Below are 13,983 nucleotides of genomic sequence, written 5' to 3'. Positions count from 1 at the left end.
GAGATTTTTCAAGAGATATAAACAGTCTGGTAGAGAAAATCTATCAAGCAAACTAAAGTAGACAAGATAATTAGAGAGAAGATATATGCAGCACTGAACCTGAATCGCGAAGAAAATTCTGCTAACAAAGCAGTTGTATTTTCACACAAATTAACAGAAGGTAAAGGCAAGAGAAAATTGAGTTAATAAAAGATTAATTTTTTTAAAAAAAATTTTTAACACAAAAACTCTCCGGAACAGTTGCTCTCTTGTTTTTGCTATAATTTTATATAGATTAGCACTTATAGAAGTCTGGTTTTCCCCAGCAGTAACACAACTCCAGCTTTTGCTGCCCTCACACCGCAGGACACATAAAACAAAACAAACAGAAATTCTAATTCTGCTCATCAGCAGATTGACCTGCCAGTTCCAAGCAACTTTGTGGATTTAAGATTCTGATTGCTTGGCTGGATTCCTAGCACCTGGGTGCTCTGCATTTGTACTGAATTCTTAGAGTCTGGGCTCTGTTTGTTGCCTAAACCTACAGTAATAACAGCAGTACAAATAATAATAATGGTCACGGTTACTAAGCATTTATGAAGCTACATTAATTAAGCATGTGTTACATTCACGTATTTTTCATTTAGTGGCACTGGCTCAATGTAATAGGGATAGTATTTTTCAAAGAAGATATTGATATATTTCCATTCTTAAATTTTGTTCATTGGGAACCTCTCTTCCCCCAGGCCTAGACTGGAGACTTAATGCCTAGAAAAGGAAGGACATACAAGCCTCAGAAATTTTAAGAAGGAAAAGGCTGAATGAGATAGGGGGTATAGAAAAATAGTTCTACATGTGTGTCCTAAACTTCTCTTTCCAAACTTTATCTGGAAAGCCTGTAATATAATAGGTATTGGGAGGACATAAGGAAAGAGAGACCTAGGCTCCAAATCCCATCTATATTCTGGGCATGGCCACTTCTGACTAAACTTGGTAGTTCTGCATGGTATGAACTGGCAGTCTTTTTAAATTTTTCTGAGCCCTACTTATTGTCTTTATGAATGAGGCCCAGAGGTTCCAGTAGCCTCCAAAAGGGGGTCTCAGAGGCATCTGGGCTGAAAGTCAAATAGGCTGCCATGGGGCCAGCTTGGCAAGGAAAGAAGTGACTGCAACAGAGGCCAGAGTGGACAGATGGCAGACGTGGCTGTAGTAGCTGGTCCGCCTTACTAGTGAGAGATGAGCTGAGGTAAGCAGTCAAAAAGAGCAGGACCTGGTGGTAATGATCTTGACTTCAATATATCACCCACAAGCTGTAGGTACACTGGGAAGGCTACCCACCCCCTACTATCCCTCCTATGTTGCCCTCAGGGCCCACATACTAACCATTTGTTAGGAATTTGGACAAAAAGATAATTTAAACTTTCTCCACTCTCCTCAGTCTTTCCCTCATTGATCCCTCACCAAGGATGACTTTGCGTCTAGTTCATAGAGAAAATAGGAGCCATCAGACAATAAAATGTAAATTAGATCATTTCTCCTTGCTTATCAGCCTATCAACGACTCGTCATTGTTCCTAGGTCTCTTTTGGTCTTAGGATAAAGACGCAAATCCTACACATGGTTGCAAGGCCCTGCATGATTGGCCCTTTATTTCCTCTATGGACTCAGCTCCTGCCATTTCTTCCCTTTCTTTGGAAACTGTAGTTTTTTTTTTTTTTTTTTAAAGATTTTATTCATTTATTTGACAGAGAGAGAGCGAGGGAACACAGCAGGGGGAGTGGGAGAGGGAGAAGCAGACCTCCCGCCGAGCAGGGAGCCCGATGCGGGACTCAATCCCAGGACCCCGGGACCATGACCTGAGCCGAAGGCAGACGCTCAACGACTGAGCCACCCAGGCGCCCCGAACCTGTAGTTTCATGTTAATTTCTACCACAGGGATTTTTTTTTCTTCAATATGCTAGTCCTCCTTTGGAGTATAATCTTCCCACCCCACCTTGGCCTAGTTAATTCCTCTTTGTCTCTCAGAGCCCAACTCTTTCTGGCAAAGCTCTGCAAACCCCTGCATGATATCAGTCATTCAGATAGTCTCACAGCCACACTCTGAGTTATATCTATTTTATGCCGCCCAAATAAATCAATAGTCTTATTTCAACTAATTTCACTGAGAATAATAAGTTCTTACCTGATTGTTTGCACTAAGCCATATTACCCTAAAATCTAACTATGTAAAATATTTTCATATTTTTAAGTACTTAAATATAGTCAATATTTTCTTTTTCTTTCTTTCTTTTTTTTTTTTTTTTGGTGTGTCAAGCATCTACTAACCTATATCTTGCCTTCTATGTGACATGCAGTATGTGCAGAAAGGCAGTGGAGAAAAGTCATGAGATCCCAAAGGGAAACAGGAAAAGAGAAAGTGTAGAAGAGGCATTTTATGATTTATCAAGAACTGATAAGAATATTTTTTTTTTGCAATTATAGGGGCACCTGGGTGGCACAGTCGGTTGAGCATCTGACTCTTGCTTTCAGCTCAGGTCTGATCTCAGGATCATGAGATCAAGCCCCACATCGGGCTCCACATTCAGCATGGAGTCTGCTTGTGTTTCTCTCTCTTCCTCTTCCTTTGCCCTTCCCCCTCGCTCGCTCTCTCTCAAATAAATAAAATAACTTAAAAAAAGAATATATTTGTGCTACTACATATATAATATTTGAGATAAAAAGCTTTCCTTTTGGCTACCTAAAATTGTGGTCTACTGAAAGCACTGTATTTAACAAATCAATACTTCAGATAATTTGTAAATGCGTATTTTTAAGGAAATAAACATTGAAGATATAATTACACATCATTCTCACTAGCCATTAACTTCCTCTGTATCGGCTCACCCTAAATCTTGCATGGAGCTTAATGAGCCCCTCAGCAGCCTGGCTTTGGTCTTCATGCCAACTGGAGTCCAAAGACCCACTCAGATGCCCATGTCCAGTGGCTGCTGGAATAACACTGTCTCAGCTTCAGGAGGACTATTTTCAGTCTGTGTGAACTAATTAAAAGGAAGGCCTTCGTTTGTCTTTCTGGCAATCCCCAAGCAGCGTGAAAGGTCCATGCCACCCTCTCTATTCTAATTTTAGTTCTCCTTTAATGTTTCTTCTCCCTTGCAGAAAAGCATCCTATGCTGCTAAGCACTTAGAAGCTTTTGTTTTTGTTATTTCTTCCATTTGGGAAGAAGCACTTTTCTACCTTACACTTTTTAGATATCCCCCCTCCCATCAGTTTTCTTCAGCAGGAGGTGATGGGTTGAAACTACTAACAAAACTGGAGATAGTTACCTAGGGTAGTTAACTTCCTTAGAAAGTCCCCAAAGGGGTTAGCCCACAAAATTCTTCATATGTAGAGCTTTCTGGATACAATTTTTCATAAAGTGGAAACATCTTTACAGTTGGTGATTCTCAGCTTCCTTTTCCCCAGTAATTCACAACACACCTGTCCAGGATCTTCACTGAGGAATTCAGATCTCACAGGTCACTCATTTTGGGTAAGGCATTGTTTCTCAATCTTTCAAAACTGATATCCTTTACTTTTGCTAAAATTAAAATTATCATGTAGCTTCCTCCCACCCTGCCCTACCCCACTGTCTCAACTATCTACCTGCCTATCTACTTGGATATCCAATAATGTTTCAAATTTAAATGTCCTAAACTGAGCTTCCTCATCTCAATTAATATAAACTCCATTCTTCCAATGGTCAGAAGGGCCCAAAAATCCTTGAGTCACACGTTTGGTCTCTTTCATTTTCTCCCACTCTATATCCGATCCATCCAAAAAAATATGTTGCTTCTACTTTATTATTTTTTTTAAATAGATGCAGAAGGGGTGCCTGGGTGGTATAGTCAGTTAAGTGGCCAACTCTTTGTTTCAGCTCAGGTCGTGATCTCAGGGTTGTGAGACCAAGCCTGGCATCAGACTCTGTGCTCAGTGTGGAGTCTGCTTGAGGTTCTCTCTCTCTCTCCCTCTGCCGCTCCTGCTCATGCTCTCTCTCTATAATAAATAAGTAAATCTTAAAAAAAAATAGATGCAGAATTCTAGGGGTGCTGGGTGGCTCAGTCAGTTAAGCGTCTGACTTTATTTTGGCTCTGGTCATGATCTCAAGGTTGTGAGATCCAGCTCTGCATGGAGCTCCATATTGGGCATGGAGCCTGCTTAAGATTCTCCCTCTCTCCCTCTTCCTTTGCACCTCCCCCTCATTCATGTTCTCTATCTCTCTCTAAAAAAACAGATGAAAAAAGATGCAGAATTCTACTACCTCTCACTACCTCTATCTTAAAAAACCTGCTACCTGAGCAAAAAGAACACATTGACAACCATTAGGGGTACCCCAATGACTGAAATATCTTATCAGAAGGGCTCTCTGGTCATTCAAAAGTTTCCTATGAGAAGGAGATGCATGGTGGTCAAGAGGAAAACAAGCTCCCTAAAGGAGCGATCCTCCATAGATCACCACTCTCAGGGGGCCCTAAGCAGCCATGGGACAACAAAAGAGGTCTTAGCATCTCAGGTAAGAGTGGGACAAAGTACAGAAGAAATGAACTTAGATAAAATTCACTTATTTCATAATTCATTAAATAAATGGAAAGACTAATTTAAATATTTTGAATGGAGATCAATGTAGAAATAAACATGGTTCTTTATACCGAATATTTCTTCTAAAAAATTGCACTGATTTAACTACAGTATGTAAGGCTATTTTGTGGAGGGAGAAGCTAACTCAGCTGCTCACCTTCAGTGTTCTAATTATAATTGTTTTCAGTTTCTTGTGCATCCTCCTCTCTGAACCACCTATCATTCCACCCCACTTCTTTAGTACCTTGACTTCAGCAATTCTTTGACCCAACTGTAATCTCCAATCCAATGATCCTTTTGATTTTTCACTGTTACTTGTTCCCTTGTTACCCTCTCTTTCCTACTTCTCCATCTTGAATTTTATGGTCAAACATTACTCTCATTCTCTTGTGTTCATATTTCCTTGTTCTTCAATATACCCATCTGACAAAAACCCAATGTAAAATTCAACTCTCTGAAAACTGCACTTGTGTTCCTTCATCTGAACTGAGCTGGAGAAAAACAGAACCACAGTGGCTAATCCAACTTTAAGTTCATGAACATGAACCTCAAATGGGTTCCTAATGCTGCCAGGCAATTATCATATCTCCCTTTTCCATTCACTGTCTCTTTCTACTAAACAACTCTCTCATTCCTTCTTCTCTTTCCTCAACCTCCACGTCTCCTTTTCCCTCTTTCATCTCAACTGATACTGCTGCTTTCTCCTCAATAGAGAATTATCAGAACAGATATTCCTCAGATTCTCACCACATGGATCCCTTTCCAGCATTTGTACCCACAGTGGAAGCATCTTTCTTGCCTGTTTCTCATGATCCTGTCTAAAGCCAATCTCTCTTCTTGGTTAATAGGACCCACTCTCTCTCCTCCTTCATCGCAATTTTATAATTCTCCTCGGAAGATATTTCTTGAAAAGGTAGTTTATATTTGCTTTAAGTCCTCTCCTCCCATTCTCTCTTAAACCCATTATGTTGGGCTTTTGCCCCATCATTTTCAACCAAATTGCTCTTGACAAGGTCAACAGTAACCTCCACATTGTTAAATCCATTAGTCAATTCTGACTCAGTCCTCATCCTACTCAACTTGGTAGCTACATTTGAAAGAGTTGATGACTCTTTCCCTCTTTCTTCATCTGAATTCAGAACACAATGCTCACCAGAAGATTTCCTCCTACCTAACAGGTTTTTCCTTCTCAATCTCTTTTGCTGGTATTGCCTTTTATCCCCTCTTAAATTGAGCTCATTTTTGGTCTTCTATCTACACTAATGCCATATCATCTATATAGTGATGGTGTTCACATTTGTATCTTCAGACTGGACCTTCAGCTGCTGCTTGACACATCTATTCAGATACCAAGTAGGCTTCTCATCCTGGTATTTCTCCCTGTTCACCCCACCTGCTCTTCTGACAACCTCTCAGGTGTCAGATCATAATAAATCCATTCTGACAGTTGTTCAGGACAAAAATCTTGCAGTTTTCCTTATTTCTTTTTCTCTCATATACTACATCTACTCCACCATGAAATCCTACTGGCTCTACCTTAAAAATGTGTCTAATATCCATCCATTTCTCTATACCTCTACTGTTTCACCTTTGATCTGAGCTGTCTTCATCTCTCATCTTACTGCAATACAATAATAACTTCTTAACTTGCTTTCCTGCTTCCACTCTGTTCCCCTTCTTCAGTCCACTCACAACACAATAGAGTAATCCTCATAAACAGAAGTTAGATCATGTCACTCTTCTTCTCAAAGACCTGAATTTACTCCTCATTTCACTCTGAGTAAAAGCCAAACTCCTTATAATGGCCTATTATTTCCTATATGATCTATCTGCACCCCTCTTCTTACTTACAAATATTCCATATTTCAGGGAATGGCAGTCTGATTTGACAAATCTGCTTAAACCAGAAACTTTAGAGGCTTCCTTGAACTTTTCCCCTTTACCATCATACATCCAATCAGTTATCATAACCTGTTGATGGTTTCCTTGTATCTCTCAAATCCATTTACATCTTTCCATTGCTGATGACATTGTTTCGCCCCACCTCCAATTTAACCTCATCTCAAATCTATCTACTACATTTTAATACCAGAGTGATCTTTCTAGTTAAATGCAAATCTATTCATATCACTCCATAGTGTGTCCAACTCCACATATCTGTCACTTTAACCAACTTTTTTGATGATTCATAAATTGATACTTGGAATATATAAGACAGTGCCTTACAAGTAGGAAGCTTTATTATAATTCAGGCTACTTTTGAAATGTCTGTTATGATAAAATCATTGGGTCACTTACTCAAACTGTTTTACAATATATAATTCATTTTTTAAAAAGATTTTATTTATTTATTTGACAGAGAGAGATAACGAGAGCAGGAACACAAGCAGGGGGAGTGGGAGAGGGAGAAGCAGGCCTCCTGCCGAGCAGTTTGCCCGATGAGGGGCTCGATCCCAGGACCCCGGAATCATGACCTGAGCCAAAGGCAGACTCTTAATGACTGAGCCACCCAGGTGCCCCTATGATTCATTTTTGAGGATATATTATTCTTTTTTCTATAAATAACATTTTGTCAAGATTAAATCTTTTGTGCATGTAATCATTTATAAAATGAACTGTAGATTTATCTAATAATTTAGATTATATTTTTAATTTAAGAAAAGGTCAGCTACTATAAGTACAGACCTATGTACATATCTAGGCTATTTCCATCTTTTACTGTAGATTTTAAATAATATTAAATAAGAAAAAATATTAAACAACAATGATGAAAATATTAAAGAAGAATATTAGTTTCCATAGTCTACAAAATATATTCACATAAATAAGCTCATTTATTACTAAAAGTACTCAAAGAGTAGATATTATTTCCCTTTTTCAGAGGAACAAATGGGAGTTCAGAGAAGATAAGTGATTTGATGAAAAATATCCAGCCAATCAGTGACAGAACTAACTCTGGAATTCACACTCTTTCAATGTATACCATGTGGTAGTGCCTGCATGTGCAGGTTTTTATTTATTTATTTAATTTTATTTTAGAGAGGTGGGGGGAGGGCAGAGGGAGAGGGAGAGAGAAACTTAAGCAGGCTCCATGCCCAGTACAGAACCCTACACAGGGCTCAGTCTCACGATGCTGAGATCATGACCTGAGCTGAAATCAAGAGTCAGTTGCTTAACTGACTGAGCCACCCAGGAGTCCCATATGTGCAGGTTTTTAAATACAAAGTATAATAAACCATCTATATATAAAATAATGAATGCTACTTTTCAACATAATGACTCCCACTAACAGTTACTAACATTTGTTGAGCACTAACTATGTGACAGACACAGTGCTAATTACTTTGCATGCATTCCCACTCTATAGGAGAAGCTAATATAAGTTAATATAATTAATTGTTAGTTTAATTCTATAGCTAAGAAAATAATAGCATAAAGAGGTTAAGTCTTAGCTAGCTGGTAAGAGGTGCAGTCCAATAATTAGTAAACAAACTTAGGTAGCCTGACTTCAGTGCCTATAAATTGTCAGAGATCCATCCATTCTACCTTACAGTTCTAGAAAAAGGAGAGAAGATAATAAATAAGGAAACAAATGAACAGTGTAATTTTACATAGTAAATAAGGATATGGAAAAAGGAAAACAGGATAATTTGACAGAAGTGACAAGAGCAATGTTGAAACATGGTTTATCCTCTTTCTGTTTCCTTGTCTACAAATAATAACACCTAATTCATATATCAGTTATGAGATTTAAATAGGTTAATGTACATAAAATGCCTAAAATAGTATATGATGTATAGTATTAAAGTTTTTGCTTAAAACGTATTGGTTATATTTATGATTATTCTTTTTGCATCTTTGTTATTATAATTGTCATCATACTGAGGGCCTTACTCAAGATAAGGTGATCTGGGCAGGCCTCTATGAGAAAGTGTATTTGCACCAAAACCCAAATGACACTTAGCCACATAAAAATTTGAAGACAGATTCCAGGCAGCAGGAACCAAAAGGCCCAAGACTAGAATGCCTAGAAGAGAAGGCCAGCGTGGGCCAGGGTGAGTTTGCTCAAGTTTAGATTAAAGAGTTGGTCAGAGGGACGCCTGGGTGGCTCAGTCAGTTAACTGTCTCCCTTTGGTTCAGGTCATGATCTCAGGGTTCTGCTCCTCCCTCTCCCTCTGCCTGCCGCTCCCCCGTCTGTGCGTGCTCTCTCTCTCAAATAAATATATAAATAAAATCTTTTTTTTTTTTTTTAGAGCTGGTCAGAGCTAGGTTACACTGGGCTTCATTGGCCATAGTGAGGAGTTGGATTTTATGCAAAGTTCAGTGGGAAGCCACTGATTATTTTAAGCATGATAATGACATACTTTGATTTGCATTTTATAAATATCATTCTGGTTGCCATGAAAAGGTTAGATAATAGCTTCCATAGAATATCAATGTCACCACTTCCATTATTTTTAAAATCTTAGTTTTCCTAGGGGGAAATAATTTTCTTCCTGTATTTTTGGAATGTTTGTATCAGTGCTCTTAAAAGTACACTCAGAGTAAAAGACGTAAGAACGGTGTATATGTTTATACAGTCATACACTCATTTTGAACAAAGATTATATGGAATACCCATATATATGATACCTTCTGATTCTAAAAATCATATTAATCATATCTAGTGGATTTTAAAATCATATCTCTTTAAAGGAAAGTAGTAGAATAGTTCATTTACTTTAAATTAATATAAGGGGAGGAGATTCTTTAGGCCTCACTTCTCATATTTCTATCATTTGGCCTTACCAGTTATTAGATTCTTGCCCTTCAAGAAAGGTAACATTGCAAATCTGATTGGGTGGCATGTATTACTAGTGACTGTGGTTACTTTCCTTAATCTTCCCCTTACCCCCCGCACTATTTCCTCACACTTCTCTTCTCCAAGTTCACCTTGGTTTGAGTACATTGAAAGCCCACTTAGGCCATACCATCCAACTCAATCTTACCAGGTTGATACAAGTTCGGTAGCCTCAAAGCAGCTATTAATAAAGTTGTATATTGATGAGTTGATACCACCGTGTGGAGAGGGTAAATAGCGGTGGAAGAAGAGCATTTCCCGGTCTCTGGTTATTTCACTACCATAATAGCGTTAAGTCATCATCTTTAATATGTAATACCTGAAAGGCCATTAATGTATTCAAAAAGAATATTATATCCACACTCTGACAAAAATTATAACGCCCTACATTGCTATACATGTAGGTGAAAAAAAAAAAAAACCCTGCAATTTAGATGAAGATTCCTCTTAATCCCTCTATCTCATTAAGGCTTTAGGTTTAAAGGTTCAAAAATATAGCTGCATAAAGTGAACTGTTTTACCTGAATGGCCAGTTCCCTTGTTCTTGACTTCTGTGGTTCCAACAGAAGAGGTGGGTGGACTAACAGGAGGGCTGGAAGTAAAGCTTGCACACCCTGCAGATGTGTTGATTTCAAAATATTCTTGGTTGTGATTCATTCGATGAAAATCCAGAGAAGACACAATAGATGTTCGTTGCTTAGGCTAAAATAAATGAGCATGATGAGAGTATTAATATGATCATGTTCATCTTCAGCCCAGTCTCCCAATTGATTTAATCTAACTGATGATTTTTTCAGTTAATCTATCTGGGTTTTATACTTAACATATATATTGTGCTTTACAGAGAGACACTAAATAATCCCTGATGAATTAAATAATGAAAAAATTATTTAATGAAAAAATATTTTGGCATAGTGGATAAAATAACTTAGACTTTTTGTTAGATTTCCCCAGAAGACTGTACAAATACAGTACATAGAATTTCTCTTAATAATCAATTTGGAAAGTTGCAATTCTAAGTCACCTTTCATTTAACTAACATTTATTAAGCATATGGCATTTGCCAGACCCTGAGGATATAGACTCTAATAATAAAAGAGCTCTTGCAACATTGAAAGCATAATTAAGGCAGTTCTGTTTTTTGATCTCTATATAGTCCAAGAAACTGATAGCATTAGATATTGTCCCCAAGTACCATATGCTGGAATTTGATAATCAGAATTAAGTAAAGTTACATGGAACATTTCCCAGGACTTAAGAATCTTCATGGTATTTGTTGTGAGCTTTGATTTCCTTTTTTAAGGATTTTAATCAATCCTCAAAGAGCAAGAAAAAGTCAATTTAAACATAAAAGTTAAAATCATGGAGCAATAGCAGATATAATCTATATACTTTACCAGTAATGGATTATTCCCTATAGCAGTTTTCTGGCGGTTTTTTTCCCCATAGTTTTAATTATATACACTTTTCTTCCTGCCTAGCAGAGCTTCTAACAATATCCTTTAAAACTGCAGTCTTTTTGGCTTTCAGAATTGTGTGCATTTCCCAAGAATCAATCCAAGTTTTCTTACTTCTTATTTTTACTCACATTACTGAAATATTAACAATCTCCTATAATAATTAACAAGAGGTTAACTGCAATTTCTTTACAATAAAGTTTATTGTACTGGAGAGGAACAAGATGGCAGAGGAGTAGAAGACCTAAATTTCATCTGGTCCCAGGAATTCAGCTAGATAGGGATCAAACCATTCTGAACACCTACAAACTCAACAGGAGATCGAAGAAAAGAATAACAGCAACACTTTGAACAGAAAAGTGACCACTTTCTGGAAGGTAAGACGTGTGGAGAAATGAATCCAAGGTGATATTCGGGAAGATAGATGGCGGGGGAGGGGGCCTCCATCAGGCGCTACCGGCGAGTGATAGAGCAGCAGAGCACAAAATCGGAACTTTTAGAAGTCTGCTCCACTGAGGGACGTCGCTCCAGTAGCTAAGTGGGGGGTGGAACACTCGCTGGGACAGTGTGGTCTCGGGACCCTCAGGGTCACAGGAAGACCAGGGGTGTGTGAGTGTGGCAGAGCTCCCAGGTATTGGAGCAGGGAAGCCGGCTGTAAAGATGGAGCCAAGGAGTGGGCTTTCAGCTTGTATTTGCCATAAACCATGATCCACAGCACAGTCAGGCCACTGCTCCTCCAGCAGGGACCCAACAAGCGGCAGATCCGGGGAGACTCCCCTTCCTCCCCCGGGGAGGAGCAGTGCGAGAGTGCACCGCAGGAATCTGCCTGGGTTTGGAGACTCCAGACGGGGTCATGTGCTGGAGATAGAAACGCTCCGTCACAGGCTGGGTGAGCACGGAGTGTGGCAGGAGACCGAGGAGATGGGAGTGACTGACTGCTTTTCTCTGGGGGCTCACTGAGGAATGGGGCCCTGAGTTCTTGGCTCCTCTGGGGCGGAGATTGGGAGGCCACCATTTTCACTCTTGTCCTCCAAAGCTGTACGGAAAGCTTGCAGGGAACAAAAGCTCCCGAGAGCAAACCCGAGCTGATTACTTAGTCGAGACCGGCAAGGACGGGGCAATTCCGCCTCCAGCAAAGACATTTGGGAACCACGGCAACAGGCCTCTCCCCCAGAAGATCAGCAAGAACAGCCAGCTAAGACCAAGTTTACCGATCAATGAGAATGGCAGAACTCCAGCGCTAGGGGAATACTGCACATAGAATTCATGGCTTTTTTTCCCCCTGATTCTTTAGTCTTTCAAAGTTAATTTTTAAAATTTTCTTTTTTTCTTTTTCTATTTTTTTTATTTTTCTTTTTCCCCTTTTCACCCAACATTTTATCAATCCCTTTTTTAAAAATCTTTTTTATTTTTCACTTTTAGAGTCATATTCTATCCCTTCATTGTAGTTACCTTATTTTTTGTATATATATAAGTTGTTCTCACTTTAAAATTTTGGGATACAGTTTCTTCTAACAGACCAAAATATATCCTAAATCTCTAATGTATGGCTTTGTTCTAGTCTCCTGCCTGATCACATTCTTTCCCCCCTTTTTTTAATTTCTCTTCTTTCTTTTTTCAACCAACTTCTTATCAATTCCTTTTATAAAATCTTTTATGGTTTTCAGCTTTACAGTCATATTCCATCCCTTCATTGTATTTACCCTTATTTTTGTACATATACAAGTTTTTCTTTCCTTAAAACTTTGGGAGACAGTGTCTTCTAACAGACCAAAATATGCCCAAAATCTAGTGTGTGGCACTGATCTCTTCACCCACCTGATCAGATTTGATCATATTCTTTTTTTTTTTCCCTTTCTTTCCCTTTCGTTTTCCCCCAATTTTAGGTCTCTTCTGATTTGTTTAGTGTATATCTTTCTGGGGTCGTTGTTACCCTGTTAGCAATTTGTTCTCTCATTAATCTATTCTCCCCTGGACAAAATGACAAGATGGAAAAACTCACCTCAAAAAAAAGAACAAGAGGCAGTACTGACTGCCAGGGACCTAATCAATACAGAGATTAGTAAGATGTCAGAACTAGAGGTCAGAATGACGATTATAAAGATACTAGCTGGGCTTGAAAAAAGCATGGAAGATACTAGAGAAACCCTTTCTGTAGAAATAAAAGAACTAAAACCTAACCAAGTTGAAATAAAAAAGGCTATTAATGAGGTATCATCAAAACTGGAGGCTCTAACTGCTAGGATAAATGAGGCAGAACAGAGAATTAGCGATATAGAAGACCAAATGATGGAGAATAAAGAAGCTGAGAAAAAGAGAGATAAACAACTACTGGATCACAAGAGCAGAATTCAAGAGATAATTGATACCATAACAAAACAATATTAGAGTAATTGGGATCCCAGAAGAAGAAGAAAGAGAGGGGCAGAGGTATATTGGAGCAAATTATAGCAGACAACTTCCCTAATTTGGGGAAGGAAACAGGCATCAAAATCCAGGAGGCATAGAGAACCCCTCCAAAAAAATCCATAAAAATAGGTCAACACCCCGACATCTAATAGTAAAACTTATGAGTCTCAGAGACAAAGAGAAAATCCTGAAAGCAGCTCGGGACAAGAGGTCTGTAACCTACAATGGTAGAAATATTAGTTTGGCAGCAGACCTATCCACAGAGACCTAGGAAGCCAGAAAGGAATGGCATGATATCTTCAGAGCACTAAAGGAGAAAAATATGCAGCCAAGAATACTATATCCAGCTAGGCTGTCACTGAAAATAGAAGGAGAGATAAAAATCTTCCAGGACAAACAAAACCTAAAAGAATTTGCAAACACGAAACCAGCCCTACAAGAAATACTGAAAGGGGTCCTCTAAGCAAAGAGAGAATCTAAAAGTAACATAGACCAGAAAGGAACACAGACAATATACAGTAACAGTCACCTTACAGACAATACAATGGCACTAAATTCATATCTTTCAATAGTTACCCTGAATGTAAATGGGCTAAATGCCCCAATCAAAAGACACAGGCTATCAGATTGGATTAAAACACAAGACCCATCGATATGCTGCCTGCAAGAGACTCATTTTAGACC

General features: G+C 38.7%; 1 protein-coding gene across 13 annotated transcripts in view; it reads right to left on the bottom strand.

Moving 5' to 3' along the window:
• Positions 1–13,983, bottom strand: part of ANKS1B (ankyrin repeat and sterile alpha motif domain containing 1B) — a 1,107,306-nt gene that overhangs the window by 595,798 nt on the left and 497,525 nt on the right. For all 13 annotated transcript variants that reach the window (XM_073900444.1, XM_073900442.1, XM_073900438.1 and 10 more), the window contains one exon: positions 9,955–10,135. In XM_073900444.1, the coding sequence (XP_073756545.1) occupies positions 9,955–10,135 (181 nt within the window). The remainder of the gene's footprint in view (positions 1–9,954; positions 10,136–13,983) is intronic.

This window comes from Callorhinus ursinus, unplaced genomic scaffold (genome assembly GCF_003265705.2).
Source record: "Callorhinus ursinus isolate GAN/ISIS: 27379988/994484 unplaced genomic scaffold, GSC_fseal_2.0 scaffold14, whole genome shotgun sequence".
NCBI classification, from domain to species: domain Eukaryota; kingdom Metazoa; phylum Chordata; class Mammalia; order Carnivora; family Otariidae; genus Callorhinus; species Callorhinus ursinus.
Note: the sequence above shows the minus strand (reverse complement) of the source record. Positions and strands in the feature narration are given on the sequence as shown.